Below are 27196 nucleotides of genomic sequence, written 5' to 3' on the forward strand. Positions count from 1 at the left end.
GGATTATGGCTTCTCACAATCATGTAAATATAATAATCGGTAAAAGAAAATGCAGAGACGACCACTTGAAACAGCGACCGAACTAGAAAGATAAAGCGAGCGAGGACAAGCCATACACCCACAACACATCCCATCAATTTGTGTTGTTGTGAACGACATCATTAATTGATGTAACAACAATTTACAAACAGAAGTCACAACTTGAAAGCAGGGCTGGGCGATATATCCATACACTCGATATATCGCGGGTTTGTCTGTGCGATACAGAAAATGACTATATCGTGATATTCGAGTATACGTTCTCACGCAATAGCTTTTAGCTGTGGGCATTACACTACAGGCTCTTCTCACTCTTTTTGTGTCCGATTGTCACAGACAGCAAGCGCACCTTCTCACACACGTCACATACTGTCACGTCATACATCACGGACGTATATGCCCTCGCGGAGCAGAGAGGTAGCAGCGTGGGTAAAGTTAGCTGTGATGCTAGCGGAGCCGTGCGAGTGGTAATACGAGAGAAAGAAGGTGCTAATCTGGTAACAAATGAAGGAAAAATTAATTCCCAAGAAAAACAGTACGGGCTCTATCGTCTGGCGCTCATTTGGCTTTAAGTGGGAATATGTCGAACAGACAACTGTAATTTGTCAAGTGCGGTGCTAAAGCGTTGCTACAAAACGCAGCATTACTGCTAATGTGTAACATCATTTGAAAAGTCACCTGCTAGAGAATGAAGAGTGATTACTCCGCATTTCAACATCTCCATTCGGTGCCACGCCAACAAAATGCAGAGGCAACTATTTCCACATCAACACCGAATAAAAGAAATATGGAACAACATAAGGAGATAACGTCCGGAGTAACCCACCACATAGCGATTTGATTTCCTAATATGCAGCTCATATTTATTTGACAGTCATTGAAATATCTTGTGTGACATCATGCACAAAAGTGCACTTTATACGTTTTAAAATATTGTAGTGGCGTTCTGTACAATAAGTACACTTTAATTTACTGTTGTTTTGATATGTCATCTTAATGACATCATGCACAAAAGTGTACTCGTAGCTTGTTTTAAAATGTCTCTGACAATCTTGCACTTTGTTTTGAAATGACATGAATGTTTGTGCCACTGCTTAATAACAGTTTAATAAATACAGTTTGTCAATTGACTTAGTTGTGATTTCCCTCTCTGCATGAAAGTTTAAAATGTGCATATATCAGGGTTTCCCACACATTCATTTATTTGTCGCGGCCCGCCACAAAAGAATTACGGCCGCCACAAATTAAAAAAAAGAAAAAAACATTAAAAAAATAATTTAAAAAAAATTTCCGGCTTTTGACTCGCTCGACCGCTCAAAAGAGCAATGGGAATCTGTTTGTGAATGGAGCTTGTAGTTACATATTATATAAATATGTAAATATTATATAAATATGTACATAAAGTGTTGTAATTATATTCCAACTCCGCGTTTCCGAACTCTAAATGGGTTAAATTTTGGCGAATTAAACGTGTTTCTGTTTATCGCTCTTTTTGCGATGACGTCAGAACGTGACGTCTCCGAGGTAACACAGCCGCCATTTTCATTTTCAACACATTACAAACACCGGGTCTCAGCTCTGTTATTTTCCGTTTTTTCGACTATTTTTTGGAACTTTGGAGACATCCTGCCTCGTCGGTGTGTTGTCGGAGGGTGTAACAACACTAACAGGGAGGGATTCAAGTTGCACCACTGGACCGAAGATGCGAAAGTGTCTGCCGCCAGAACCCCATTGAATGTGCCGGAGTGTCTCCACATTTTACTGGCGATGACAGACATGGCACAGAGATGTATGGATAACCTGCAGATGCATTTGCAACGATAAAGTCAACGAAATCACAAAGGTGAGGTTTGTTGATATTGACTTATGTGCTAATCAGACATATTTGGTTGTGGAGTGACTGCCAGCTAATCGATGCTAACATGCTACGCTAATCGACGCTAACATGCTATTTACTCGAGGTGCTAAAGCAGACATGGCACAGAGATGTATGGATAACCTGCAGATGCATTTGCAACTATAAAGTCAACGAATTAACAATGGTGAGTTTTGTTGATGTTGACTGCCAGCTAATCGATGCTAACATGCTATTTACCGGCAGTGCTAAAGCAGACATGGCACAGAGATGTATGGATAACCAGCAGATGCATTTGCAACTATAAAGTCAACGAAATCACAAAGGTGAGTTTTGTTGATGTTGACTGCCTGCTAATCGATGCTAACATGCTACGCTAAACGATGCTAACATGCTATTTACCGGCTGTGCTAAAGCAGACATGGCACAGAGATGTATGGATAAGCTGCAGATGCATTTGCAACTAGATTACGTTTCCTTCCACCCACATTTAATGCGAAAAAAACATTTACCAATCGAAAGATTTAAGTTGCTCCAGTGTCACGAGATGCGAAAGTCCTGATCGTTTGGTCCGCACATTTTACCGGCGATGCTTACGCAGCTATTCGGCCATGTTATGGCTATGAAGAGCGTCAATAGCTATTCACTCAATAGCTTCAGTTTCTTCTTCAATACTTTCATACTCCAACCATCCGTTTCAATACATGCGTAATCTGTTGAATCGCTTAAGCCGCTGAAATCAGAGTCTGAATCCGAGCTAATGTCGCTATATCTTGCTGTGCTATTCGCCGTTGTTTGTTTACATTGGCAGCACTGTATGACGTCACAGGGAAATGGATAGTCGCATCGCAAATAGCGAAAATCAAGCACTTTAAAGCTTTTTTCCGGGATATTCGGGAACCGGTAAAATTTTGAAAAAAAAATTCAAAAAATACAAGAAGCCACTAGGAACTGATTTTTATTGTTTTTAACCCTTTTGAAATTGTGATAATGTTCCCCTTTAAAGCTTCACAACAAAGAAACACCCCCGCGACCCCGAAAGGGAATAAGCAGTAGAAAATGGATGGATGGAACAAAGAAACACCGGCTGTGTCTCGGTGTTAAAGACAGTTGCAATACACCGCTTTCCACCAACAGCATTGTTCTTTATTGTCTCCATTATTATTTGAACAAATTGCAAAAGATTTGGCAACACAGATGTCCAAATTACTGTGTAATTATGCGATGAAAAGAGATGACTTTTAGCCGTAAGTGGTGCTGAGCTCCAACCCGAGACGTCACAAACACACGTCATCATACGCATCATCATTCCGCGACGTTTTCAACAAGAAACTCCGCGGGAAATTTAAAATTGTAATTTAGTAAACTAAACCGGCCGTATTGGCATGTGTTACAATGTTAAGATTTCATCATTGATGTATAAACTTTCAGACTGCGTGTTCCGTAGTAGTGGGTTTCAGTAGGTCTTTAAAGTTGCGTTTTGGTGGTACAATAAATATTTATGTTTTCAAATTATGAATAATCGTGATTACAATGTCAATCAAAAACAATCGTGATTATTATTTTGGCCATAATCGCCGAGCCCCAACCTCAACTCACTTCTTGAGGGAATTGAGGATCTTCATGGACACGCCACACTGCACCCAGGTCTTGATGGGTTTGGGACAGCCCTTCCCCTTAACCGTGATGCCCTCCAGTTCCGAGCGGTACGCAATGACTTCTGCAATGGAGCGGAAACTCGTCAGAAGAAAGTAGAGACGATTTGTTTTTGTTTTGCTTACGGACCATCTGCGGACATCCTGGCCAGCTCGGGCACCTCCACATAGAAGTTTTTACGGTAGGGCTCGTACTCGATCTTGCCGTGGTCCACGGGTTCCAAGACTTTCCTCTGTTTGGTCTGAAAGCCTGTGAGAGCCGTCTGCAGGTCTACTTCCTCCTCCTCTGATGAGTACTGTCCAACACGTTTGACTTTTCTTTAACTTTGCCACCAAAAGACAACTGATAGAAGAGTGTGAAAACTACCTCCATGGCGTCCTGGTCGTTCTCCATCAGCTCTCCCTTCTTCTTGTGAAAGTGAACGCCTTTCTTTGTTTTCACCACTGTCACTACTTTGGTGAGCATCACACCTCCCTTTGGTTGCCAAATGAAAATACGTGAATGATCCGGAAGACAAGCATAATCCTATGTCGTCTTCTTCCCTGACCCACCTTATCGTTTCCTTTCACGCCTCCCATGTTGAACTTCTTCACCTCCTGCTTGACCTCCTCCATGTAAGCGTCCAGAGGGTCGATGTCGTCCTCTTCGTCCTCCTTCTCCGCGGGGGTCTCCTTCTCCTTCTCGCCATCGTCTGTCTTGTCCTCCTCCTCTTTGGCGTCACCTTTTTCATCCCCCTCTTCCTCATCGTCCCCATCTATCGGCATGGGCGTGTCCTCGTCGTCGTCTGAAAAGAAGGAAGCTGTTTATGCCAGGGCCGATAACACATTTTGATGGATGATATATTGTCCCAAAAAGTGTAATGGAAGCATAGTAAGGCTGGGCAATGTATCGATATACATAATATATCACGGGTTTGTCTCTGTGCGATATAGAAAATGACTATATCGTGATATTCGAGTATACGTTCTCACACAGTTGCTTTTAGGTGCTGGCATTACACTACAGGCTCTTCCCACTCTGTCTCTCCTTCTCACAGAGAGCAAGCGCAGCTTCTTACATACGTCGCGGAGCAAAGAGGTAGCAGCCTGGGTAACGTTAGCTGTGATGCTAGCAGAGCCGTACGAGTGGTAATACGAGAGAAAGAAGGTGCGAATCTGGTAACAAGAAAAGTTATAACATCATCTGGATGCTATTAGTCTTTTAAAATAAGCAAATAAGAAAAGTCATATCATCATCAGGACGCTTTAAGTCCTTGTTCATTTCCAAAGTATAATTGTAGCAAAAGCAGTGTTTATCTCACCGTCATCATCCTCCAGGCTCCACTTCTTGCCCTGCTTCATCTCCTCCAGCTCCTTCTTGATCTCGCCAATGTTCTCGATGGCCCTCTTCCTCTGCTCCTCCCTCCACATCTCCACCCGCTCCTTCCTCTTTCTCATCTCTTCCTCCAGTTTGTTTTGGTCGAAATCCTGCTGCTCCAAAACATGTTTGGACATTTCACTAACAACTTAGTGTACCACATAAGAATCACTTTTTCAAATTACGTCGTCAACTTTCTCCTCTTCCTTCTCGTCTTTAATCTTCTTCTTGTCAGACCCAACATCAGGAAGGTCCTTCTCTTTGCTTTTAGGCCTGTGAGGAAGACAACATTCATAAAGAACGTCTACAAACGGAACACAACCAGGAGTACAGACTGTTGGAGGAATCCTGCTCACTTTTCGTCGCTTTTTCTGTTCTTGCTGGGGCTGGCCGAGCGGGACCTCCTGGCTCGTGTCTTGCTGGCCGGCTTCTTCCTGTCGGGGCTTCTGGATCTCCTCCTCTCCCTGCTCCTGGAACGCCTGCAGTCACAAGAAAAAACGGTAAAAAAATCACCCGTTGACCAAATGGAACACTCGCAGAAAACCAATACTGATACAGAGCCAACATTTCAGCAATTAAGCAACGCAATAGATCTGTTTGTCAAAGTCATTTTAGCCCAGGTGCCGCATGGAGGAAAAATCTGTGCACAAGCGGGCCGGACTTTTAAGATGGCATTAAAACTAAAAAATAAAGACAACTTTAAATTGTTTTCTTTGTCTTACTCTGGCCAAAAATGGAACAAAGACATTCTGAAAATATTACAATAAAAATGTACAAAATAACGTCAGCGGTAAAATTTAGATCCATGAAGGAAAGAAGAAAGTCAATGAATGTTTATAACTGAATAAATTCACATATGCATAAGAATGTGTTTTCTTCAGTATTATTATTTTAAATGAATTAAGTAACGTTAAGGGCAGCACGGTAGACCAGGGGTTAGTGCATGTGCCTCACAATACGAAGGTCCTGAGTAGACCTGGGTTCAAACCCGGGCTCGGGATCTTTCTGTGTGGAGTTTGCATGTTCTCCCCGTGACTCTGGGTACTCCGGCTTCCTCCCACTGCCAAAAACATGCACCTGGGGATGGGGTGATTGGCAACACTAAATTGGCCCTTTTGTGTGAATGTGATTGTGAATGTTGTCTGTCTGTGTTGGCCCTGTGATGAGGTGGCGACTTGTCCAGGGTGCACACGGCCTTCCGCCTGAAAGCAGCTGAGATAGGCTCCAGCACCCCCTGCCACCCCGAATGGACAAGCGGTAGAAAATGGATGGATGGAAGTAATGTTCATGACAACCTTTTTCCAAAGCACAATATTGAATGTGAGATAAGAGGATAATGCATACATTTATCATTTATTTTCAAAAAGGATGCAAAAAAGTGGGACCCCAAAAATGTATCATGGGACCCCAATTTTATGACTTTAGGACCCCTATTTTGCAATTTCCTAGCACACCGATGGGAGTATTGGTGCGTGCAAAACAGAAGCAGGCGGGTGTGGCCTGCGGGCCGGTTCTAATACTCATAAATGGGTTGTACTTGTATAGCGCTTTTCTACCTTCAAGGTACTGAAAGCGCTTTGACACTACTTCCACATTTACCCATTCACACACACATTCACACACTGATGGAGGGAGCTGCCATGTAAGGCGCCAACCAGCACCCATCAGGAGCAAGGGTGAAGTGTCTTGCTCAGGACACAACGGACGTGACGAGGTTGGTACTTGGTGGGAATTGAACCAGGGACGCTCGGGTTGCGCACGGCCACTCTCCCACTGCGCCATGCCGTCAAATATCAGGCCTTGCAAGTAGGCAATACAAGGTAAACCGTGTGCAGCTGCAGTATTTATGGTTCTAACTAAAGCATTTGACACAATTGATAGTATCGAATCAAATAAATTAGAACGATATGGCATCAGACGGTTGGTTCTGACCTGGATAAAAAGCTACTTAACCAACAATATGTGAAGATAGGTGAACACGCTTCTACAGAGCTCATTATATCTTGTGGCGAACCCCAGAGATCAATAATTGGACCAAAATTGTGCAAGCTTTATATAAACATTTGCAGAGTGACAAAGGCACCATTTTATTAGATTTTTTCATGAATTTTATGAAATTGCAGTTTTTGTATCCCTACCCCACTCTTCCACAAGTAAGGTCAAAAAGACCCCAAGCCATTCCTATGGAATCTTACATGAACCTTTAACTCAAAGCAACTTTGAATGTCCAACCTACACATCTGATGTTTTACAGCTGATGCCACATTGACCGTCAATACTGTCCCACTTAAACATTTAAATATACATACATGGCAGGGGTCGGCAACCCACAGCTCCGGAGCCGCATGCGGCTCTTTGGTCACTCTGATGTGGCTCAGCCGCATAATCACCGACCCCCCCCGATTATTTCGGGAGGTTTCCGGAGTTTGGTGCCTCTCCCGGGAATCACTCGGGGACAACATTCTCCGGTCTTCACCCGGTCTACAATATTGAGTGCGAGCCGTGATGGCAATGCTTTTAACTTCCTCTTTAACATGTCGTCGCGGCCGCTTTTACACAATGCTATCTGCTTGCCGGCCGGCCGCATGCTATACGCAGCTCTTATCAACTCAAGTATGTACCTGCAAGGCATACTTGTTCAACAGCCATACAGGTTACACTGAGGGTTGTAATATAAACAACTTTAACACTCTTACTAATATGCGCCACACTGTGAACCCACACCAAACAAGAATGACAAACACATTTCGGGAGAACATCCGCACTGTAAGACAACAAACACAACAGTACAAATATCCAGAATCCCATGCATCCCTAACTCTTCCTGGCTACATTATACACACCCGCTAGCACCAAACCCTGCCCATCTCAACCGACGCACGGATGGGTGGGGGTTTGGTGCTACAATCAATGCAAAGTATGCACCAGAAGTGTTACTACAAAAAGGTAGCAACACTATTAATTTCTTCTTTCATTTAAAAAGTCACCTGTGAGAGAATGAAGTGTATTTAATAAATACAGTTTTGGTCAATTGACTTAGTTGTGATTTCCCTCTCTGCATGAAAGTTTAAAAGTAGCAAAAAAATAATGCAGTATGAAGAAGAATGTTTTAATGTAGACACATAGAATCATCATACTGCTGTCATTATATGCATCAAGTGTTCATTCAAGGCCAAGGCAAAATACCGTAATATATATCGTATATCGCAATATGGCGTAAAAATATTGCGATATTAATAAAAGCCAATATCGCCCAGCCCTATGTGAATGCAATGAAAAGAATAAAATCTGAGCCAACCAGCTGTTAAAATGTTGTCCAGGTTAATGTTTTAGCCATTAAAGGCCCTTCATTTCAAGATTTCAACTGTGATTGGGCTTTAAACAGGTGGCTGACCTGTTCAGATGGGCGTAACTGCTACTGGTCAAATAATGTGAAATAGCATTTAATTTTACATGTATGAAATGCCATTTAAATGTAATTATAGATAATAATAATAATAATAATAATAATAGTAATAATAATAATAAATACTGTGTGGTGTTGTAAATACTCAACGGAAAGGATTTTAGTAAGATATAAACCATGAGCACTACACAGCCAGAAAAAAATCTAGGCAGGACAAGTAAAAATATTGGGGCAAGTAGATTTGAGAAGTTGGGCAAGTAGAAAAAACAAAGGGTGGAAAGTCTGCAGGCAGTAGGAAACACATGGTTAAGTGTAGGGAGTAAAACTGATGGCAGTCGAAAGTTCAAGATTTTTGGAGTGGGCTTTAAAGGGGAACATTATCACCAAACCTATGCAAGCGTCAATATATACCTTGATCTTGCAGAAAAAAGACCATGTATTTTTTTAACCAATTTCCGAACTCTAAATGGGTGAATTTTGGCGAATTAAACGCCTTTCTGTTTATCGGTCTTGTAGCGATGATGTCAGAACGTGACGTCACCGAGGTAATACACCCGCCATTTTCATTTTCAAAACATTGCAAATACCGAGTCTCAGCTCTGTTATTTTCCGTTTTTTTGACTATTTTTTGGAACCTTGGAGACATCATGCCTCGTTGGTGTGTTGTCGGAGGGTGTAACAACACTAACAGGGAGGGATTCAAGTTGCACCACTGGCAAGAAATCTGCCGCAAGACCCCCATTGAATGTGCCAAAGTGTCTGCACATTTTACCAATGCTAAGGCAGACATGGCACAGAGATGTATGGATAACCTGCAGATGCATTTGCAACGATTAAGTCAACGAAATCACAAATGTGAGTTTTGTTGATGTTGTTGACTTATGTGCTAATCAGACATATTTGGTCGCAGCATGACTGCCAGCTAATCGATGCTAACATGCTATGCTAATCGATGCTAACATGCTATTTACGCTAGCTGTATGTACATTTGAAACTAGATACCCACATTTAATGCAAAACAAACACTTACCAATCGACGGTTTTAAGTTGCTCCAGTGTCACAAGATGCGAAAGCCCTGATCGTTTGGTCTGCACATTTTACCGGCGATGCTAATAAGGCAGCCATGCTATGGGCCACTTCATTAGGTACACCCATGCTATGGCCAGATAGCGTCAATAGCTATTTGCTCAACAGCTTCAATGTCTTCTTCAATTTTGTTTTCGCTATCTGCCTCCATACTCCTACCATCTGTTTCAATACATGCGTAACCTGTTGAATCGCTTAAGCCGCTAAAAACAGAGTCTGAATCCGAGCTAATGTCGCTATATCTTGCTGTGGTAACCGCCATGTTGTTTGTATTGGCAGCACTGTATGACGTCACAGGGAAATGGACAGTCGCATCGCAAATAGCAAAAATCAAGAACTTTAAAGCTTTTTTTTAGGGATATTCGGGGAGGTGTAAAATTTTGAAAAAAACTTTGAAAAATAAAACAAGCCACTGGAAACTGATTTTTATTGTTTTTAACCCTTTTGAAATTGTGATAATGTTCCCCTTTAAGAGACATTTTTGGCTTTTGGATTTTATAATTAATAAATATATTTCAGTGAATAACTAATTGTTAAAATCTGTATATAAATATGTTCATAAAGTGTTGTAATTATATTCCAACTCCGCGTTCTTCTTGGTCATCGCCGCTGCCACCCCCCAAAGTGTTCATTCAAGGCCAAGGCAAAATATCGTAATACATATCGTATCTCGTGATATGGCTTAAAAATATTGCGATATTAAAAAAATGCCATATCGCCCAGCCCTACGTATGTAAGAAGGCGCGCTTGTTTTATCTCTCTGCGAGGAGAGACAAGAAAGAGTGAGAAACGCCTGTAGTGTAATGCCCGCAGCTAAAAACAACTGCGTGAGAACGTATACTCGAATATCACTATATATTAGGGGTGTAAAAGTATGTGTATTTGTATCGAACCGTTTCGGTACGGGGGTTTTGGTTCGGCACGCGGGCGTACCGAAAGAGTTCGGAAGCAGAAGTCTTCACAAGCTGCTCTGCTTTCTGCCTCTGTCTCTGCCTCATTGTCCCGCCCAGACAACCATCTGATTGGTTCCATACAAAGCCAATCAGCAGTGCGTATTCAGAGCGATGTAACAGCCAATCAGCAGTGCGTATTCAGACTTCAGAGCGATGTAGTCAATCCTTCAGCATCTAGCAGAGATATTCGTTTAGCAGGGGAGGAGCGGACTCTACCCAAATTATACTAAACACTTCCCAGTCACAACTATTACAAACATCGCAATGAGCCCGTTGACCTTCTAGAAACTTAAACTGCAGCTCAGCTCGCGCACAGTATAGGCTTGAGATGAAGGCTAATTAGCTTTTAGCGTAACGTTAGCTAATTTTTCTGTGTGTGTGTGTGTGCGTGTGTGTGTGTGTTAGGGGCAGCAAAGTCCTGTCTGTCTGTTATCCATCCATCCATTTTCTACCGCTTATTCCCTTTCGGGGTCGCGGGGGGCGCTGGCGCCTATCTCAGCTACAATCGGGCGTAAGGCGGGGTACACCCTGGACAAGTCGCCACCTCATCACAGGGCCAACACAGATAGACAGACAACATTCACACTCACATTCACACACTAGGGCCAATTTAGTGTTGCCAATCAACCTATCCCCAGGTGCATGTTTTTGGAGGTGGGAGGAAGCCGGAGTACACGGAGGGAACCCACGCATTCACGGGGAGAACATGCAAACTCCACACAGAAAGATCCTGTTATTTCATTGAATTCCATTGTGTTTAGGGCTGAGTAGTCTCTCCTTTTGCAATTGTACTATTTTTCAGCTATAGTTACATGAATCATTAGTAATGTAGCAGCCTAATTTTGAATAGCAGGGTCCCTGCTATCACATGTTGATAAAAATACAACATTTACATAATAAAAGTCAACTACAGGCATCCCAAATGCTGCAATACATTAAGCATGATGAGTTGACATTAAACAGTTTCAATATATGTAGAAGAAAGGTTTTGTCATTTTATTTAATCAAAGCAACAACTTGAGGCAGTTTAATGTGGATTGGCGTGGGCAGAAATATTATAGTGTTCCCAATGTTAAAAGGATAAAGCAATTGTTTACAGATTTGGTAAGTAAATAACCAAAAAATTTATATTTTGTTGTTTTCTTACTGTACCGAAAATGAACCGAACCTTGACCTCCAAACCGAGGTACGTACTGAACCAAAATTTTTGTGTACCGTTACACCCCTACTATAGTCATTTTATATATCACACAAAGACAACCCCGCGATATATCGAGTATATTCGATATATCGCCTAGTGCTATTATAAAGGTTTTTTTATTTATTTATTTATTTTCCCACATATCAGGGCCATTTAATAATGACTTGACATGGAATTATTACATATGGCTCTTTTAATATTGGGGTCTTTTTTTTAAGAATAATTTAAATTGTGGTCATTTAACTAGACTCAAAGCACCTTACCTGGCTCTTTTTCGGTCTCTGGATCTGGACCGGCGCCTTTCTCGACTTCGTGATCTCTCCCTGCGGCTTCTGTCGTCTTTCTTAGAGCGCTTGCCGTCCGGGGAGCGACTCTTGGAGCCAGAACGTCCCCGGGAAGATGAGCGCTTCCTGTAGTGTCTAAAAAAAAAAACATAAACGACTAACTGTCAAACAAACATAACCATGGAGGAAGTAAATGTTTGTAGCCATTTTAGAAGGGCTACAGCTAGCATGCTAATGTTAGCATCTTAGTAACATCCACCATGACTATTATACATATATTTATATTTACGCATGTATGGACGCAGGCCAAAAACGCAATTAAACACATTTTTTTATACGCACCTCGACTCTCGGCCCATCGCAAAGCCGCAAAGTTGAGTCCCGAAAGAAGTCAAAAAGAGTTATTGACGTCGCTTTTTCGTAAATTGCAGCGCCACTGAACTTTCGACGTCATTTAAGTGCGACACTTTCCGTCGAAACACGGCACCTGTTGCCATGGGCGCCCCTTCCGGCGAGGAGGTCTTCAGAGTAAAACGCCACTTAAAGGCCTACTGAAATGAGATTTTCTTATTTAAACGGGGATAGCAGGTCCATTCTATGTCATACTTGATCATTTCGCGATATTGCCATATTTTTGCTGAAAGGATTTAGTAGAGAACATCCACGATAAAGTTCGCAACTTTTGGTCGCTAATAAAAAAGCCTTGCCTGTACCGGAAGTAGCAAATGATGTGCGCGTGACGTCACGGGTTGTAGGGCTCCTCACATCCTCACATTGTTTATAATCATAGCCTCCAGCAGCAAGAGCTATTCGGACCGAGAAAGCGATGATTTCCCCATTAATTTGAGCGAGGCTGAAAGATTTGTGGATGAGGAAAGTTAGAGTGAAGCACAAAAAAAAAAAGGAAAAAAAGAAAATGCGACGGCTCAAAGCGGCGGCAGTGGGACCGTTTCAGTTGTAATTAGACACATTTACTAGGATAATTCTGGAAGATCCCTTATCTGGTTATTGTTTTATTAGTGTTTTAGTGAGATTATAAAGTCATACCTGAAAGTCGGATGGCTGCGGTGTACGCCAGTGTCTCTGAGAATAGCCAAGGAGCCAAGATCCCAGCTGCCTTTTTGAGCTGCAGGAGGAGGTCGCATAATCCACTGAAGTCTCCGGTAAGAGCCGACTTAATATCACAATTTTCCCATCCAAAAACTTGCTGGTTGACATGGAGAAACATGTTCGCTTGACCGCTCTGTGTTAAAGCTTCACAACAAACAAAGAAACACCGGCTGTGTTTCGGTTGCCAAAGGCAGCTGCAATCCACCACTTTCCACTAACAGCATTCTTTTTTGACGTCTCCATTATTAATTGAACAAATTCCAAAAGATTCAGCAACACAGATGTCCAAAATACTGTGTAATTATGCGATGAAAAGAGACGATTTTTAGCCGTGTGTGGTGCTGGGCTGAAATGTTTGCTCCAACCAATAACGTCACAGGCACGAGTCAACATAAGCGTCATCATTCCGCGACATTTTCAACAGGATACCTCGCGGGAAATTTAAAATTGCAATTTAGTAAACTAAAAAGGCCGTATTGGCATGTGTTGCAATGTTAATATTTCATCATTGATATATAAACTATCAGACTGCGTGGTCGGTAGTAGTGGGTCTCAGTAGGCCTTTAAAACCAAGCTGTTTGTTTACATCAGGGGTCACCGACCCTTTTGAAACCAAGAGCTACTTCTTGGGTACTGATTAATGTGAAGGGCTACCAGTTTGATACACATTTAAATAAATTGCCAGAAATAGCCAATTTGCTCAATTTACCTTTAATAAATAAATAAATATATATATACATATATATATATATATATATATATAAATGGGTATTTCTGTCTGTCATTCCGTTGTACATTTTTTTTCCTTTTATGGAAGGTTTTTTGTAGAGAATAAATGATGAACAAAACACTTAATTGAATGGTTTAAAAGAAGAGAAAACACGAAAAAAATTAAAATTAAATTTTGAAACATAGTTTATCTCATACTTGCAAACCATCCCAGATTTTCCGGGAGACTCCCGAAATTCATCGCGTCTCCCGAAATCTCCCGAAATTCAGGCGGATCTGGGGGCCACGCCCCCTCCAGCTCCATGCGGACCTGAGTGAGGACAGCCTGTTTTCACGTCCGCTTTCCCACAATATAAACAGCGTGTCTGCCTGCAATGACATTATAACTGTAGAATGATCAAGAGCGAGCTCTTGGTTTCTTATGTGGGTTTAATTGTTAAGGCAGTTTCATTAGCGTCCTCCCAGCGCGGTAACAACACACAACGTTTTCGTCTACCGTAAAGCAGTTCGCCTGCCGTAAACAGCAATGTTGTGACAGTCTTAAACAGGACAACACTGCCATGTACTGTACATGCATATGTGACGAAACATCTACGGCAGGGGTCTCAAACTCAATTTCCCCTCTACCCTCTTAACCACGCCCCCAACCATGCCCCGCCTCCAACCACGCCCCCCCGCCGACCCCGACCAAGCCCCTACCCCCTCACCCCCCCTACCTCCCGAAATCGGAGGTTTCAAGGTTGGCAAGTATGATTTAGCTTCAATTTCGACCCTTTACAATTCAGAATTCAACCGAAAAACATGAAGAAAAAAACTTGCTAATTAGAATCTTTTTGAAAAAATAAAAAAAAGAATTTATGGAGCATCATTAGTAATTTTTCCTGATTAAGATTAATTTTAGAATGTTGATGACATGTTTTAAATAGGTTAAAATCCATTTTGAAATAAGATTTAAATTTGATTCTACAGATTTTCTAGATTTGCCAGAATATCTTTTTTTTTATTTTAATCATAATAGGTTTGAAGAAATGTTCCACAAATATTCTTCGTCGAAAAAACAGAAGCAAAATGAAGAATTAAATTAAAATGTACTTGAGCATTGATTTAAATTGTCAGGAAAGAAGAGCAGGGAATTTAAAAAGGTAAAAAGGTATATGTGTTTAAAAATCCTACAATCATTTTTAAGGTTGTATTTTTTCTCTAAAATTGTCTTTCTGAAAGTTATACGAAGCAAAGTAAAAAAATAAATGAATTTATTTAAACAAGTGAAGACCAAGTTTTTGAAATATTTTCTTGGATTTTCAAATTCTATTTGAGTTTTGTCTCTCTCAGAATTAAAAACTTCAAGCAAAGCGAGACCAGCTTGCTAGTAAATAAATACAATTTAAAAAATAGAGGCAGCTCACTGGTAAGTGCTGCTATTTGAGCTATTTTTAGAACAGGCCAACAGGCTACTCATCTGGTCCTTACGGGCTACCTGGTGCCCGCGGGCACTGTCTTGGTGACCCCTGGTTTACATCCTTTTTTTAATTTCTCTTTGCTATTTGAGCTTATTGGACACCTAATTAAAATAAAAACGAAGAATCATCTTTTAATATGATGTACTTCATGTTTAATGACATGCTAATTCTTTATTTTTACACTTTTTTCCCCCCGAATTCCATTATATGTTATACTCTTCTGACACCACCAGATGGCAGTACAAGTGTCCCCATAAGTGGCCATAAGACCCCAATTCAGTAGTGTATACAGTTTTGGAAACAAGAGCTAAAAGGTGATGTCCACGCATGTGGCCACTAAGGCCTTTAGATTAATTAAACAATATGCCTGGGCCAAAAAAGAATTTTGATGAAAGTCTTACACTTTATTGTGAAAAATAAGGTATTATTAATCCCACAATGTGAATCATAACTGACTCAAGTATTATGAGATTTGTTGTATTTAGAATTCAATTATTTAAATTGTGTTATAATATGAGAACAGGAAGTGAATATATATGTTAGTAATTGCTATGAATTGAAAAGAGATATGATTTGCTTCTTCTTACTCATTTTCGGACAGGCTGTAAGGAAAAATGAGAATATGTGAAATATATGATGCATCACAGGAGTTCTTAACCTTTTTGACCTCAGGGCCCAAGTTTTCCACTGAATTAATAATCCTACTCTTGATTTTAATGGTATTTAATAATTATATCTAACTTACTTACAGTTTAACATGATAAACCTTGTCAAACGATATGAAAGCAAGAGTTAATTAAGTAATATTATTATCAACACTTGTCTCAGGCTGATTAAAAAAATAAATGCTATAATAAAACTGATAAAAAATACATGTACATTAAAAAAAAGTCAAACTAAATTAATAATAAATGTATTTCAAATGAACTGTCAATTAATTTAAGTTAAAAAAGGAAAATACATCTTGACCACTTTAGTCATATTTCTTGCGCTTGTAAAACTCCTCGATGACGTAAGCTTCAGACTTGTTCTGTTCGTTTAAGAGTGGCATCACTGCCACAAAAATAAATTTTCATTAAATAAGTAGGTTTAACTAAATTAATAATAAATGTATGGTCAATAAATTTAAGTTAAAAAAGGAAAATACAGCTTGACCACTTTAGTCTTAATTTTTGCGCTTATAAGACTTCTCGAGGACTTAAGCTCCAGACTTGTGTTCGTTTTATAGTGTCATCACTGCCGCAGAAATACATTTACGTTAAATAAATAAGTCAAACTAAATTAATAATAAATGTATTTCAAATGAACTGTCAATAAATGTAAGTTAAAAAATGAAAATACAACTTGACCACTTTAGTCATAATTCTTGCGCTTGTGAAACTTCTCCATGACCTAAGCTCCAGACTTGTTCTGTTTGTTTTATAGTATCATCGCTGCCGCAAAAATACATTTACGTTAAATAAATAAGTCCAACTAAATTAATGCATGTATTTCAAATGAATTATCGATAAATGTAAGTTAAAAAAGGAAAATACATCTTGACCACTTAAGATTTAATTTTTGCGCTTGTAAAACTTCTTGATGACTTAAGCGCCATACTTGTGTTCGTTTTATAGCGTCATCACTGCCACAAAAATACATTTACATTAAATAAATGAGTTGAACTAAATTAATAATAAATGTATGGACAATAAATTTAAGTTAAAAAAGGAAAATATAGCTTGACCACTTTAGTCATAATTTTTGCGCTTATAAAACTTCTCAATGACTTAAGCTCCAGACTTGTTTTCGTTTTATAGTGTCATCACTGCCACTAAAATACATTTTCATTAAATAAATAATAATAAATGTATGGTCAATAAATTTAAATTAAAAAAGGAAAATACAGCTTAACCACCTTAGTCTTAATTTTTGCGCTTTTAAAACTTCTCAAGGACTTAAGCTCCAGACTTGTGTTCGTTTTATAGTGTCATCACTGCCACAAAATTACATTTACATTAAATAAATGAGTTGAACTAAATGAATAATAAACGTATGGTCAATAAATTTAAGTTAAAAAAAAGAAAATACAGCTTGACCACTTTAGTCTTAATTTTTGCGCTTATAAACTTCTCAAAAACTTCAGCTCCAGACTTGTGTTCATTTTATAGTGTCATCACTACCACAAAAATAGATTTCCATTAAATAAATAAGTTGAACTAAATTAATAATAAATGGATGGACACTACATTTAAGTTAAAAAAGGAAAATACAGCCTGACCACTTTAGCCATACTTTTTGCGCTTATAAAACTTCTCAACGACTTAAGCTCCAAACTTGTTTTCGTTTTATAGTGTCATCACTGCCACAAAAATACATTTTCATTAAATAAATAAGTTGAACTAAATTAATAATAAACTTATGGTCAATAAATTTAAGTTAAAAAAGGAAAATACAGGTTGACCACTTTAGTCTTAATTTTTGCGCTTATAAACTTCTCGAGGACTTCAGCTCCAGACTTCTTGTGTTCGTTTTATAGTGTCATCACTGCCACAAAAATACATTTACATTAAATAAATAGGTGGAACTAAATTAATAATAAATGTATGGTCAATAAATTTAAGTTCAAAAAGGAAAATATAGCTTGACCACTTTAGTCATAATTTTTGCGCTTATGAAACTTCTCAAGGAAGTGAAGTGAATTATATTTTTATAGCGCTTTTCTCTAGTGACTCAAAGCGCTTTACATAGTGTAACCCAATATCTAAGTTACATTTAAACCAGTGTGGGTGGCACTGGGAGCAGGTGGGTAAAGTGTCTTGCCCAAGGACACAACGGCAGTGACTAGGATGGCGGATGCGGGAATCGGACCTGCAACCCTCAAGTTGCTGGCACGGCCACTCTACCGACCGAGCTATGCCGCCCCAATAATGACTCAAGCTCCAGACTTGTTTTTGTTTTATAGTGTCATCACTGCCACAAAAATAAATTTTCATTTAATAAATAAGTTGAACTAAATTAATAATAAATGTATGGTCAATAAATTTAAGTTAAAAAAGGAAAATACAGCTTGACCACTTTAGTCATAATTATTGCGCTTGTGAAACTTCTCGATGACTTAAGCTCCAGAATTGTTCTGTTCGTTTTAGGGTATCATCACTGCCGCAAAAATAAATGTTCATTAAATAAATAATAATAAATGTATGGTCAATAAATTTAAGTTAAAAAAGGAAAATACAGCTTGACCACTTTAGTCTTAATTTTTGCGCTTATAAAACTTCTCGAGGACTTCAGCTCCAGACTTGTGTTCATTTTATATTGTCATCACTGCCACAAGTGGCGGAAAAGTGTATTACAACCGAGTACCTCTTCGTCCCATACAGTCCGAAGCTGAGAAGCGTATTTTTTGGCTGCCTTTCAGGTGGTCGCCAGGGATCCAACCTATCATATTCTAACTGTATACACGTTCTAAATAAACTTACAACCATAACAAATGACTAAGAAGGCGAAACAACGCGTCACGCAAATATTTATTGGTTCGTACATAATAAAGTACTGAAAAGAGTTCCATGTAAACATGAAATGTCATTCAGGATGAATGCAACACATGAGAAACTAAGTTTGTCACAATAATAAATTAACGAGCAGAGGCATGTAGGAGAGCACATAATAAACATGTATGGCGGTATTAAAGGTACATTCCCGTCATCAGTTACACTGCATTATCAAGCAAATGTGTGCAAAACTCAATGCTTCTTCTGTCTTCACGCCTTCCAAGTGAAGAACTACAGAAAGTGGACCCTCTGTGTACCTTGGAAGAAGAAAAGGAATGGTACACAATTAGCACTGCCCAGATGAATACAATCACAAAAAAAAGGTATGCATGTTAATAGTCGAGACATGATAATCGGGTTGGGGGAGACGCGGAAGAACAACCATCTACGCACGCATGTCTTGCTGCTGAGACGGGAGGCAACGTGGCGGGTGGCGAGAAGCGTCACTGAGCTGGCGATGGCGTCTCCGAGCCTGCGAGCAGCAGCACTTGGTGGGAGAGGATGAAGGTGAAGAAGTAGACGCAGAGGTCGGCGAAGACGTCGCCCATCCTTCTGTACGTGTCCATGGAGCGCTTGATGACCTCGCCCGGGATGCCCGACAGCATCAAAGCGGCACTGAGCACGCTGGACTGGGACTTCTTCTCCACCTGCAGCAACAGTCAAACATTTATTAGACTAATAATAATAATAATATGATTTAACAACGTTATTTAGTCCAAGGTAGGGCTGGGTGATATATCGATATACACAATATATGTGAACTATATGTGAACTATATTTATATAGCGCTTTTCTCAAGTGACTCAAAGCGCTTTCCATAGTGACACCCAATATCTAAGTTACATTTAAACCAGTGTGGGTGGCACTGGGAGCAGGTGGGTAAAGTGTCTTGCCCAAGGACACAACGGCAGTAACTAGGATGGCACAAGCGGGAATCGAACCTGCAACCCTCAAGTTGCTGGCACGGCCACTCTACCAACCGAGCTATGCCGCCCCACACTCTGTGAACCCTAACCAAACACATTTCTGGAGAACATTGTCTCTGTAACACATTATAAACGCAACATAAGAATTACCCAGAATTACAATGCATCCATGACTCTTGGCTATATTATACACCCGCTAGCACCAACGAAGTCGCCCGCTGGCCCGTTCTAAAAATAGCTCTAATGGCAGCACTTACCAGTGAGCTGCCTCTATTTTTTAAATTTATTTATTTACCCATCGCGGGTTTGTCTCTGTGTGATATAGAAAATTACTATATCGTGATATTCGAGTATACGTTCTCACGCAGGGGTCACCAACCTTTTTGAAACCAAGAGCTACTTCTTGGGTACTGATTAATGCCAAGGGCTACCAGTTTGATACACACTTAAATAAATTGCCAGAAATGTGCTCAATTTACCTTTAATAAATAAATCTATATATATATATATAAAAAACATGGGTATTTTTGTCTGTCATTCCGCCGTACATTTTTTTTTACTTTTAAGGAAGGTTGTTTTGTAGAGAATAAATGATGAAAAAAACACCTAATTGAACGGTTTGAAAGAGAAGAAAACACGAAAAAAATGAACATTTAATTTTGAAACAGTTTATCTTCAGTTTCGACTATTTAAAATTCCAAATTCAACCGAAAAAAATTTGAAAAACTAGCTAATTTGAATCTTTTTGAAAAAATTAAATAAAATAATTTATGGAGAATCATTAGTAATTTGTCCTGATTAAGATTAATTTTACAATTTTGATGACATGTTTTAAATAGGTTAAAATCCAATCTGCACTTTGTTAGAATATATAACAAATTGGACCGCGCTATATTTCTAACAAAGACAAATCATTGTTTCTTCTAGATTTTCCAGAACAAAAATTTGAAAAGAAATTCAAAAGACTTTGAAATAAGATTTAAATTTGATTCTACAGATTCGCCAGAATAATTTTGGGGAATTTACATCCTAATAATTTTGAAGAAATATTTCACAAATATTTTTTGTCAAAAAAACAGAAGCTAAAATGAAGAATTAAATTAAAATGTATTTATTATTATTTACAATAAAAAAAATAAAAAAAATTACTTGAACATTGATTTAAATTGTCAGGAAAGAAGAGGAAGGAATTTAAAAGGTAAAAAGGTATATGTGTTTAAAAATCCTAAAATCCTTTTTAATGTTGAATTTTTTCTCTAAAATTGTTTTTCTGAAAGTTATAAGAAGCAAAGTAAAAAAATAAATTCATTTATTTAAACAAGTGAAGACAAAGTCTTTTAAATATTTTCTTGGATTTTCAAATTCTATTTGAGTTTTGTCTCTCTTAGAATTAAAAATGTCGAGCAAAGCGAGACCAGCTTGCTAGTAAATAAATAAATTTAAAAAATAGAGGCAGCTCACTGGTAAGTGCTGCTATTAGAGCTATTTTTAGAACGGGCCAGCGGGCGACTTCGTTGGTGCTAGCGGGTGTATAATATAGCCAAGAGTCATGGATGCATTGTAATTCTGGGTAATTCTTATGTTGCGTTTATAATGTGTTACAGAGACAATGTTCTCCAGAAATGTGTTTGGTTAGGGTTCACAGAGTGTGGCGCATATTAGTAAGAGTGTTAAAATTGTTTTATATCACAACCATTAATGTGATCTGTATGGCTGTGGAACAAGACCCTTGGTTTACACACAGTAAAAGCAAATGAAAACTCCGCCGCCATTTTGAAAATGATGGCAGGGGATGCGTCACTCGTTACGTCACGAGTCTGACCCGGCGGTAAAAGTAAGCATGCGCTAATAAATTTGGGGAGCGACTTCAAGTCAATTCAAGACAGGCGCATATTACATGCCCGGCGGCCATTCAAGGAAATTCGGTATAGACAGACACACACGCACACGCACACACGCACACACGCACACACACACACATACATACATATATATATATATATATATATATATATACATACATACACACACACTCATATATTTATATTGGAGATGTCCGATAATGGCTTTTTTGCCAATATCAGATATTTCGATATTGTCCAACTGTTAATTACCGATTCCGATATCAACCGATACCGATATATATAGTCTTGGAATTAACACATTATTATGCCTAATTTTGTTTTGATGCCCCGCTGGATGCATTAAACAATGTAACAAGGTTTTCCAAAATAAATCATCTCAAGTTAAGGAAAAATGCCAACATGGCACTGCCATATTTATTATTGAAGTCACAAAATGCATTATTTTTTTTTAACATGCCTCAAAACAGCAGCTTGGAATTTGGGACTTGCTCTCGCTGAGAGAGCATGATGAGGTTGAGGTGGACAGGGCGGGGCAGGTGAATTGTAGCGTCCCGGACGAGTATTTGTTTTGTTGTGTTTATGTTGGGTTACACTGCGAATGATCTCCCGAAATGTGTTAATCATTCTTGTTTGATGTGGGTTCACTGTGTGGCGCATATTTGCAACAGTGTTAAAGTTGTTTATACGGCCACCCTCAGTGTGACCTGTATGGCTGTTGACCAAGTATGCAAACACAGTGCCTTTAAGGTTAATTGGCGCTCTGTACTTCTCCCTAGTGTACCATTGTGTACAGCGGCGTTTCAAAAAGTCATACATTTTACTTTTTGAAACGGATACCGATAATTTCCGATATTACATTTTAAAGCATTTATCGGCCGATAATATCGGCAGTCCGATATTATCGGACATCACTAATGTATATATATATATATTTATATATGTATTCCCACCTTCAAAAACATGCACCTGGGGATTGGTTGATTGGCAACACTAAATCTGCCCTAGTGCAGGGGTCGGCAACCTTTATCACTCAAAGAGCCATTTTGACCTGTTTCACAAAATAAAGAAGACAATGGGAGCCACAAAACTCTTTTGAAATTTAAAATGAAATAACACAGCATTAAGAGTTTTTTTGCTTTGCTTTGTGCTATGTGTATACCAGACTTCTTAGACACGCGGCCCGCACCTTGATAAGAAAATTTAATGTTAGTGCGACCCGAGACTTTTATATGAATGCCGCTTGACAGCATTACGCTTGTCAACCCTCCCAAATTTTTCGGGTGGATCCCGAATTCTCAAAGCAACTCTTTTCGCGATTATCTGCTGATGGTCACCCAGATAACAAAAATAAGGGCGAGATATGAAGCCACCGACTTTGACATCTTCTACAACATGTACAAACTCAACTGCAAGGCATAGGTGTTCAACATTCAAACAGGTTACACTGAAGGTTGTGATATAAACAACTTTAACACTCTTACTAATATGTGCCACACTGTGAACCCACACCAAACAAGAATGACAAACACATTTCGGGAGAACATCCTCACAATAACACAACATAAACAGAACCAAACAAATACCCACAATCCCATGCAACCCTGACTCTTCTTGGCTATATTATACACCCCTGCTAGCACCAAACGACCCCCCACCCCGTGCCTCGGTTGAGGTGGGCGTATAATATAGCCAGGAAGAGTTAGGGTTTCATGGGATTGTGGGTATTTGTTGTGTTCTGTTGTATTACTGTGAGGATGTTCTCTCGAAATGTGTTTGTCATTCTTGTTTGGTGTGGGTTCACAGTGTGGCGCATATTATTAAGAGTGTTAAAGTTGTTTATATCACAACCTTCAGTGTAACCTCTGTGGCTGTTGAGTAAGTATGCCTTGCAATCTCGTACGTGTGATGACAGAAGCAGCGAAATGCATGCGTCCGGCCGGCACGCAGATAGCATGGAGTAAAAGCGGGCGCGATGACATGTCGCAGAGGATGTTAAAACTAAAGCCAACACAGCACGCCCTCAAAATTGTTGTCCGAGTGAAAATCGGAGACTATTCGCCCCGGGTGATGTCCGGGAGAGTCACCAAAATCCGGAAACCTCCCGAAATAATTGGGGGGGTCGGCGATTATGCACCTGAGCCACATCAGAGTGGCCAAAGAGCCGCGGGATGCCGACCCCTGCCCTAGTGTGTAAATGTGAGTGTTGTCTGTCTATATGTGTTGGCCCTGCGATGAGGTAGCAACTTGTCCAGGGTGTACCCCGCCTTCCGCCCGAATGGAGATGAGATAGGCTCCAGCGACTCCCCGCAACCCCAAAAAAGCGACAAGTGGTAAAAAATGGATGGATGGATATATATAAAAAATATTATTAGTATGCATATATATGTATACTAGAGATGCGCGGATAGGCAATTATATCACCCGCAACCACATCACTAAAGTCGTCATCCACCCGAACCAACATTTTATCAGAACCGCAACCACCCGCCTGTCGTTATATATCCGGAGTCGGCGAACATTACCACTAAAAGAGCTAGTTTGCCCCGTGTCACAAGGTAAAGAAGGCAATGGGAGCCGCTAACGTACTCGCGAATATCTGATGGTTATCATTCAGATAACGGGAATAAGGGCGGGCTGTGAAGCCATTGTCTTTGACACCTTCAACAACATGTACGAACCGTTTGCCAGTCCACCAACATGCTGTATGCAGCATGATTGAAGGGCATACTGGGTGATACAGAGTACACTAAAATGTGTGTTATAAACTATTTCAACACTCTTACTAATATGCGCCATACTGTGAAGCCACACCAAACAAGAATGACAAAACACATTTCGGGAGAACATCCTCACAGTAACACAACAAATACCCAGAATCCTTTGCATTCATGGGGGGGGGGGGTGTAAATTATATTCAGGATGTATCATGGATGCAAAGGATTCTGGGTATTTGTTGTGTTGCGTTTATGTTGTGGTACTGGGAGGACGTTCTCCTGAAATGTTTTTGTCATTCTTGTTTGTGTGGCTTCACAGCGTGGCGCATATTAGTAAGAGTGTTAAAATTGTTTATATCACAACCATTAGTGTACTCTGTATCACCCATTATGCCTTGCAGTCGTGTGCGTGTGACAGTGGAAGTCACACAACATATTGCTGGACTTGCAAGTAAATTGTATATGTTTTAGAAGGTGTCAAAGGCAAAGGCTTCATAGCACGCCCTAATACTTATTAACTGGATGACTGCCGGCAGACATACTTGAGAATGTTTATGTCAACTAATGTATTCTTTGCTTTGTGACACAGGTCCATTATGGCTCTTTCAACGGTAAAAGTTACCGATCTCTGAACCATGTATATCATATATTTCCAAATGGTTCAACCGCCACCCGCCCGAATCTATTTAAAATCCATTTTTTTGTCATGTCACCTGCCTGAGCCGCGGTTTAGAGCGCAAACCACGCATTTCTAATGTATACTAATATTTACTAATGTATCTGCAATATATTGGGTGTAGTGAAAGTACTCACCTTGGGAAAGTACTTGAACAGGCCCATAAAAGCCAGCTCCAGGGTGAGGAACGGAGCAAATATTGACTGAAAAACAAAAGTGACATGACAAGATGGTCGTTCCAAAACAAACGCGTGTACCAAGTTGGCTTACCAGATACTTGCAGACAAACACCCTGACGAAAACCGCAAGGAGGACGCTGCAGACTAGCCTGAAAACCCTGAAAGGGTCCAACTCCTCGCAGTCGGACCCGGCATCCTGGACCGGCTTCTCGCTGGCCAGCTGACCCCTCAGTTTCATGGCGTCGTCAAAACGAGACAAGTACTTCTGGAGGCCCCTGCGTGGCGAGCCGCCGGGTTCCGCCGACGCCAGGTCCCCCTTGGGTCTCGGTCGGACGCCTCGGGTGTTGTCGTCCAGCTGCGGGCTGGCCCCGCCCACGTCCGGCAGGGGCGAGTCCCTCCGGTCTGGGGGGCTGCCAGACTCCGACAGGAAGGGGGAGGGTCTCTGGGAAGGTGACCATGCCTCTGTCCGGTCCAGGTCCAAATGGAAGCGGGGCTCTGCTGGGCGCCGGGGTGACCCTACAGGCGACCATGACGTCATACATGACACATATGCTTATATGTATTTTTGGCTTTGCGCTTCAAACACTTGACTATGACGTCATACATGACACATGTTTACTTTTGGCTTTGCGCTTCAAACACGTGACTCTGCTTGACCCTACACTACAAGCGACCATGACGTCATACATGCCACATATAATTATATGGACTTTTGGCTTTACGCTTCAAACTAGTGACTATATTTGACCCTACCCTTGTTTTCGGACTCATTCTTGGAAAATCCCACGATTCTGTTCATCCGGTCCTCGGAATTGACGAGTAGTTTCCTCCTGCGTGTTTCTGCTCGCCTTTGCGCCGCAGACATGGAGCTCGTCTTTTCCTCGTTGGCCTCCATCTTCGTAAACACTTTGGGACACTATAAAAAGAACCAAACCATCTACTGCGCTCCGACAAATTGTTTTAAAAGGCAGCGACGCTTCAGACCAAACATAATCACCAAAAACAAAAAAGATCGAACGGTGGCGCGGTGTGATGACATCACAAAGACCTCTACGTGCGCATGCGCAGAGGAACGAATAAAACAAATGCAGCGGTCTGTTTTCAACATGTAAATGTCAAACATTCGTTTTATTCTATCATTTAAATAATAATAATAAAAAAAACTTTACACTTTTTCCAAAGATACTCCTTTTGAATAAACAGGATCTTTTTTATTTCCATCATTTTTTTTATGAAAGACATAAGGACCAAAGCATATTTTGTTTTATAATACATTAATTACAAGCTGTTGCAGTAAATCAGACCTTAAAAAAAATCTCATTTGGTCCGACTGCATCTTCTTTTTCGCTACCCATCGAAGACAACGTATTTGAAAAAGTCCCAAACATTTTATTTTCCTTGACAAGTCATCTTAAATCTTATTAGCATTTCTCCACCTTTCTATTATGCAGTATTTTCACTATACAAGTAGGCATAATTAAAAGATTGTTAAAATGGCTTTGTTATGTCTATGTTAAAGAAATCTCCCGTTATATTAAAATATTCCATATAGTCTGCGTTTCTACAGAGGCTTGATAATAAAAGTAGAGTTCCCGTAATACAAGGCAATTATTGAATTTAATCAAACTGGGAGTATCATAAATTAAACAACAGATATGATGACTTCTCACAAATTGGGCGACTTTTCGGACATTTGTTCCTTCACGTCAAGACTGACAAAAGAAAAGCACACCTTAGTGTCCTCGACGAGAGCGATGGAGCTTAAATCCTTGGGACGACACTTGATAACAGTCAGAAACACTCGCATACATTTCCATCGAGGAGTCTTTGTCGACAGTTGACATCACTCATCTGTTCTAGCCCCCCCCCAACTCAAATCCAAGTGTCCGTAGCAATCTGCCTCCCGGCGACTCGATAACCTTTTTTGTCCACTTCCTCTGGCGCACACAAACACAAACGCACACACAGACACACTAACTGATGCACATCCGAACTTGAGCGTCGTCGCATCATTTGGAGACCTGCGTCTGGAGGTGGAGCAGGAACTCGTAGTAGGCCACGGTCGACTCGGTCCGGTCCTCGATCATGTTCTGCATAAAAGGGACTTTCATCTGGCTCTCGTCCCTGCAAAGTGTGCCAAACGGCGTAAACGAGAGACATCGTCACT

The 27196-nt window shown here is 40.2% G+C and overlaps 3 protein-coding genes across 7 annotated transcripts in view; all 3 read right to left on the reverse strand.

The window, feature by feature from the left end:
• The window catches only part of ddx46 (DEAD (Asp-Glu-Ala-Asp) box polypeptide 46), a 40538-nt gene extending 28197 nt beyond the window's left edge, over positions 1-12341 (reverse strand). Inside the window, exons 1-9 of one of the 2 annotated variants that reach the window (XM_061891445.1) lie at positions 12180-12341; positions 11817-11972; positions 5263-5385; positions 5092-5179; positions 4851-5016; positions 4102-4334; positions 3917-4024; positions 3680-3845; positions 3494-3614 (exon numbers count right to left, since the gene is read on the reverse strand). In XM_061891445.1, coding sequence (XP_061747429.1) covers positions 3494-3614; positions 3680-3845; positions 3917-4024; positions 4102-4334; positions 4851-5016; positions 5092-5179; positions 5263-5385; positions 11817-11972; positions 12180-12196 — 1178 coding nt within the window. In that variant the 5' untranslated portion in view covers positions 12197-12341. Of the gene's footprint in view, positions 1-3493; positions 3615-3679; positions 3846-3916; positions 4025-4101; positions 4335-4850; positions 5020-5091; positions 5180-5262; positions 5386-11816; positions 11973-12179 lie in introns of both variants that reach the window. The other variant, XM_061891444.1, reaches the window with a different exon arrangement.
• A 6285-nt stretch (positions 12342-18626) lies between these two features.
• camlg (calcium modulating ligand) lies at positions 18627-26082 on the reverse strand. 2 transcript variants are annotated; one of them, XR_009804870.1, is made up of 5 exons: positions 25783-26082; positions 25121-25545; positions 24988-25053; positions 19063-19316; positions 18627-18926 (listed from the first exon to the last, which is right to left on the reverse strand). XR_009804870.1 is itself a non-coding variant. In XM_061891261.1 (4 exons), the coding sequence occupies exons 1-4, from the start codon at positions 25922-25924 to the stop codon at positions 19113-19115; spliced, it is 837 nt and encodes a 278-aa protein (XP_061747245.1). In that variant the 5' UTR covers positions 25925-26082; the 3' UTR covers positions 18627-19112. The 2 variants fall into 2 exon arrangements, 1 of the variants encoding a protein (XP_061747245.1); XM_061891261.1 differs by having other exon boundaries at positions 18627-19316.
• A 132-nt stretch (positions 26083-26214) lies between these two features.
• The window catches only part of sec24a (SEC24 homolog A, COPII coat complex component), a 50152-nt gene continuing 49170 nt past the window's right edge, over positions 26215-27196 (reverse strand). For all 3 annotated transcript variants that reach the window (XM_061891384.1, XM_061891387.1, XM_061891385.1), the window contains one exon: positions 26215-27153. In XM_061891384.1, coding sequence (XP_061747368.1) covers positions 27039-27153 — 115 coding nt within the window. In that variant the 3' untranslated portion in view covers positions 26215-27038. The remainder of the gene's footprint in view (positions 27154-27196) is intronic.

The sequence above is a fragment of the Nerophis ophidion genome, linkage group LG28, assembly GCF_033978795.1.
Source record: "Nerophis ophidion isolate RoL-2023_Sa linkage group LG28, RoL_Noph_v1.0, whole genome shotgun sequence".
Lineage (NCBI taxonomy): Eukaryota > Metazoa > Chordata > Actinopteri > Syngnathiformes > Syngnathidae > Nerophis > Nerophis ophidion.

Excerpts from the sequence above, each read along its gene's own strand:
- camlg (XM_061891261.1), bottom strand. The coding sequence starts at position 25,924 with ATGGAGGCCAACGAGGAAAAGACGAGCTCCATGTCTGCGGCGCAAAGG. Across the intron at positions 25,054-25,120 it reads TGTTTGTCTGCAAGTATCTG|TCAATATTTGCTCCGTTCCT; the intron begins GTAAGCCAACTT and ends TTTGTTTTTCAG. Across the intron at positions 19,317-24,987 it reads TGTTCAAGTACTTTCCCAAG|GTGGAGAAGAAGTCCCAGTC; the intron begins GTGAGTACTTTC and ends CTGTTGCTGCAG.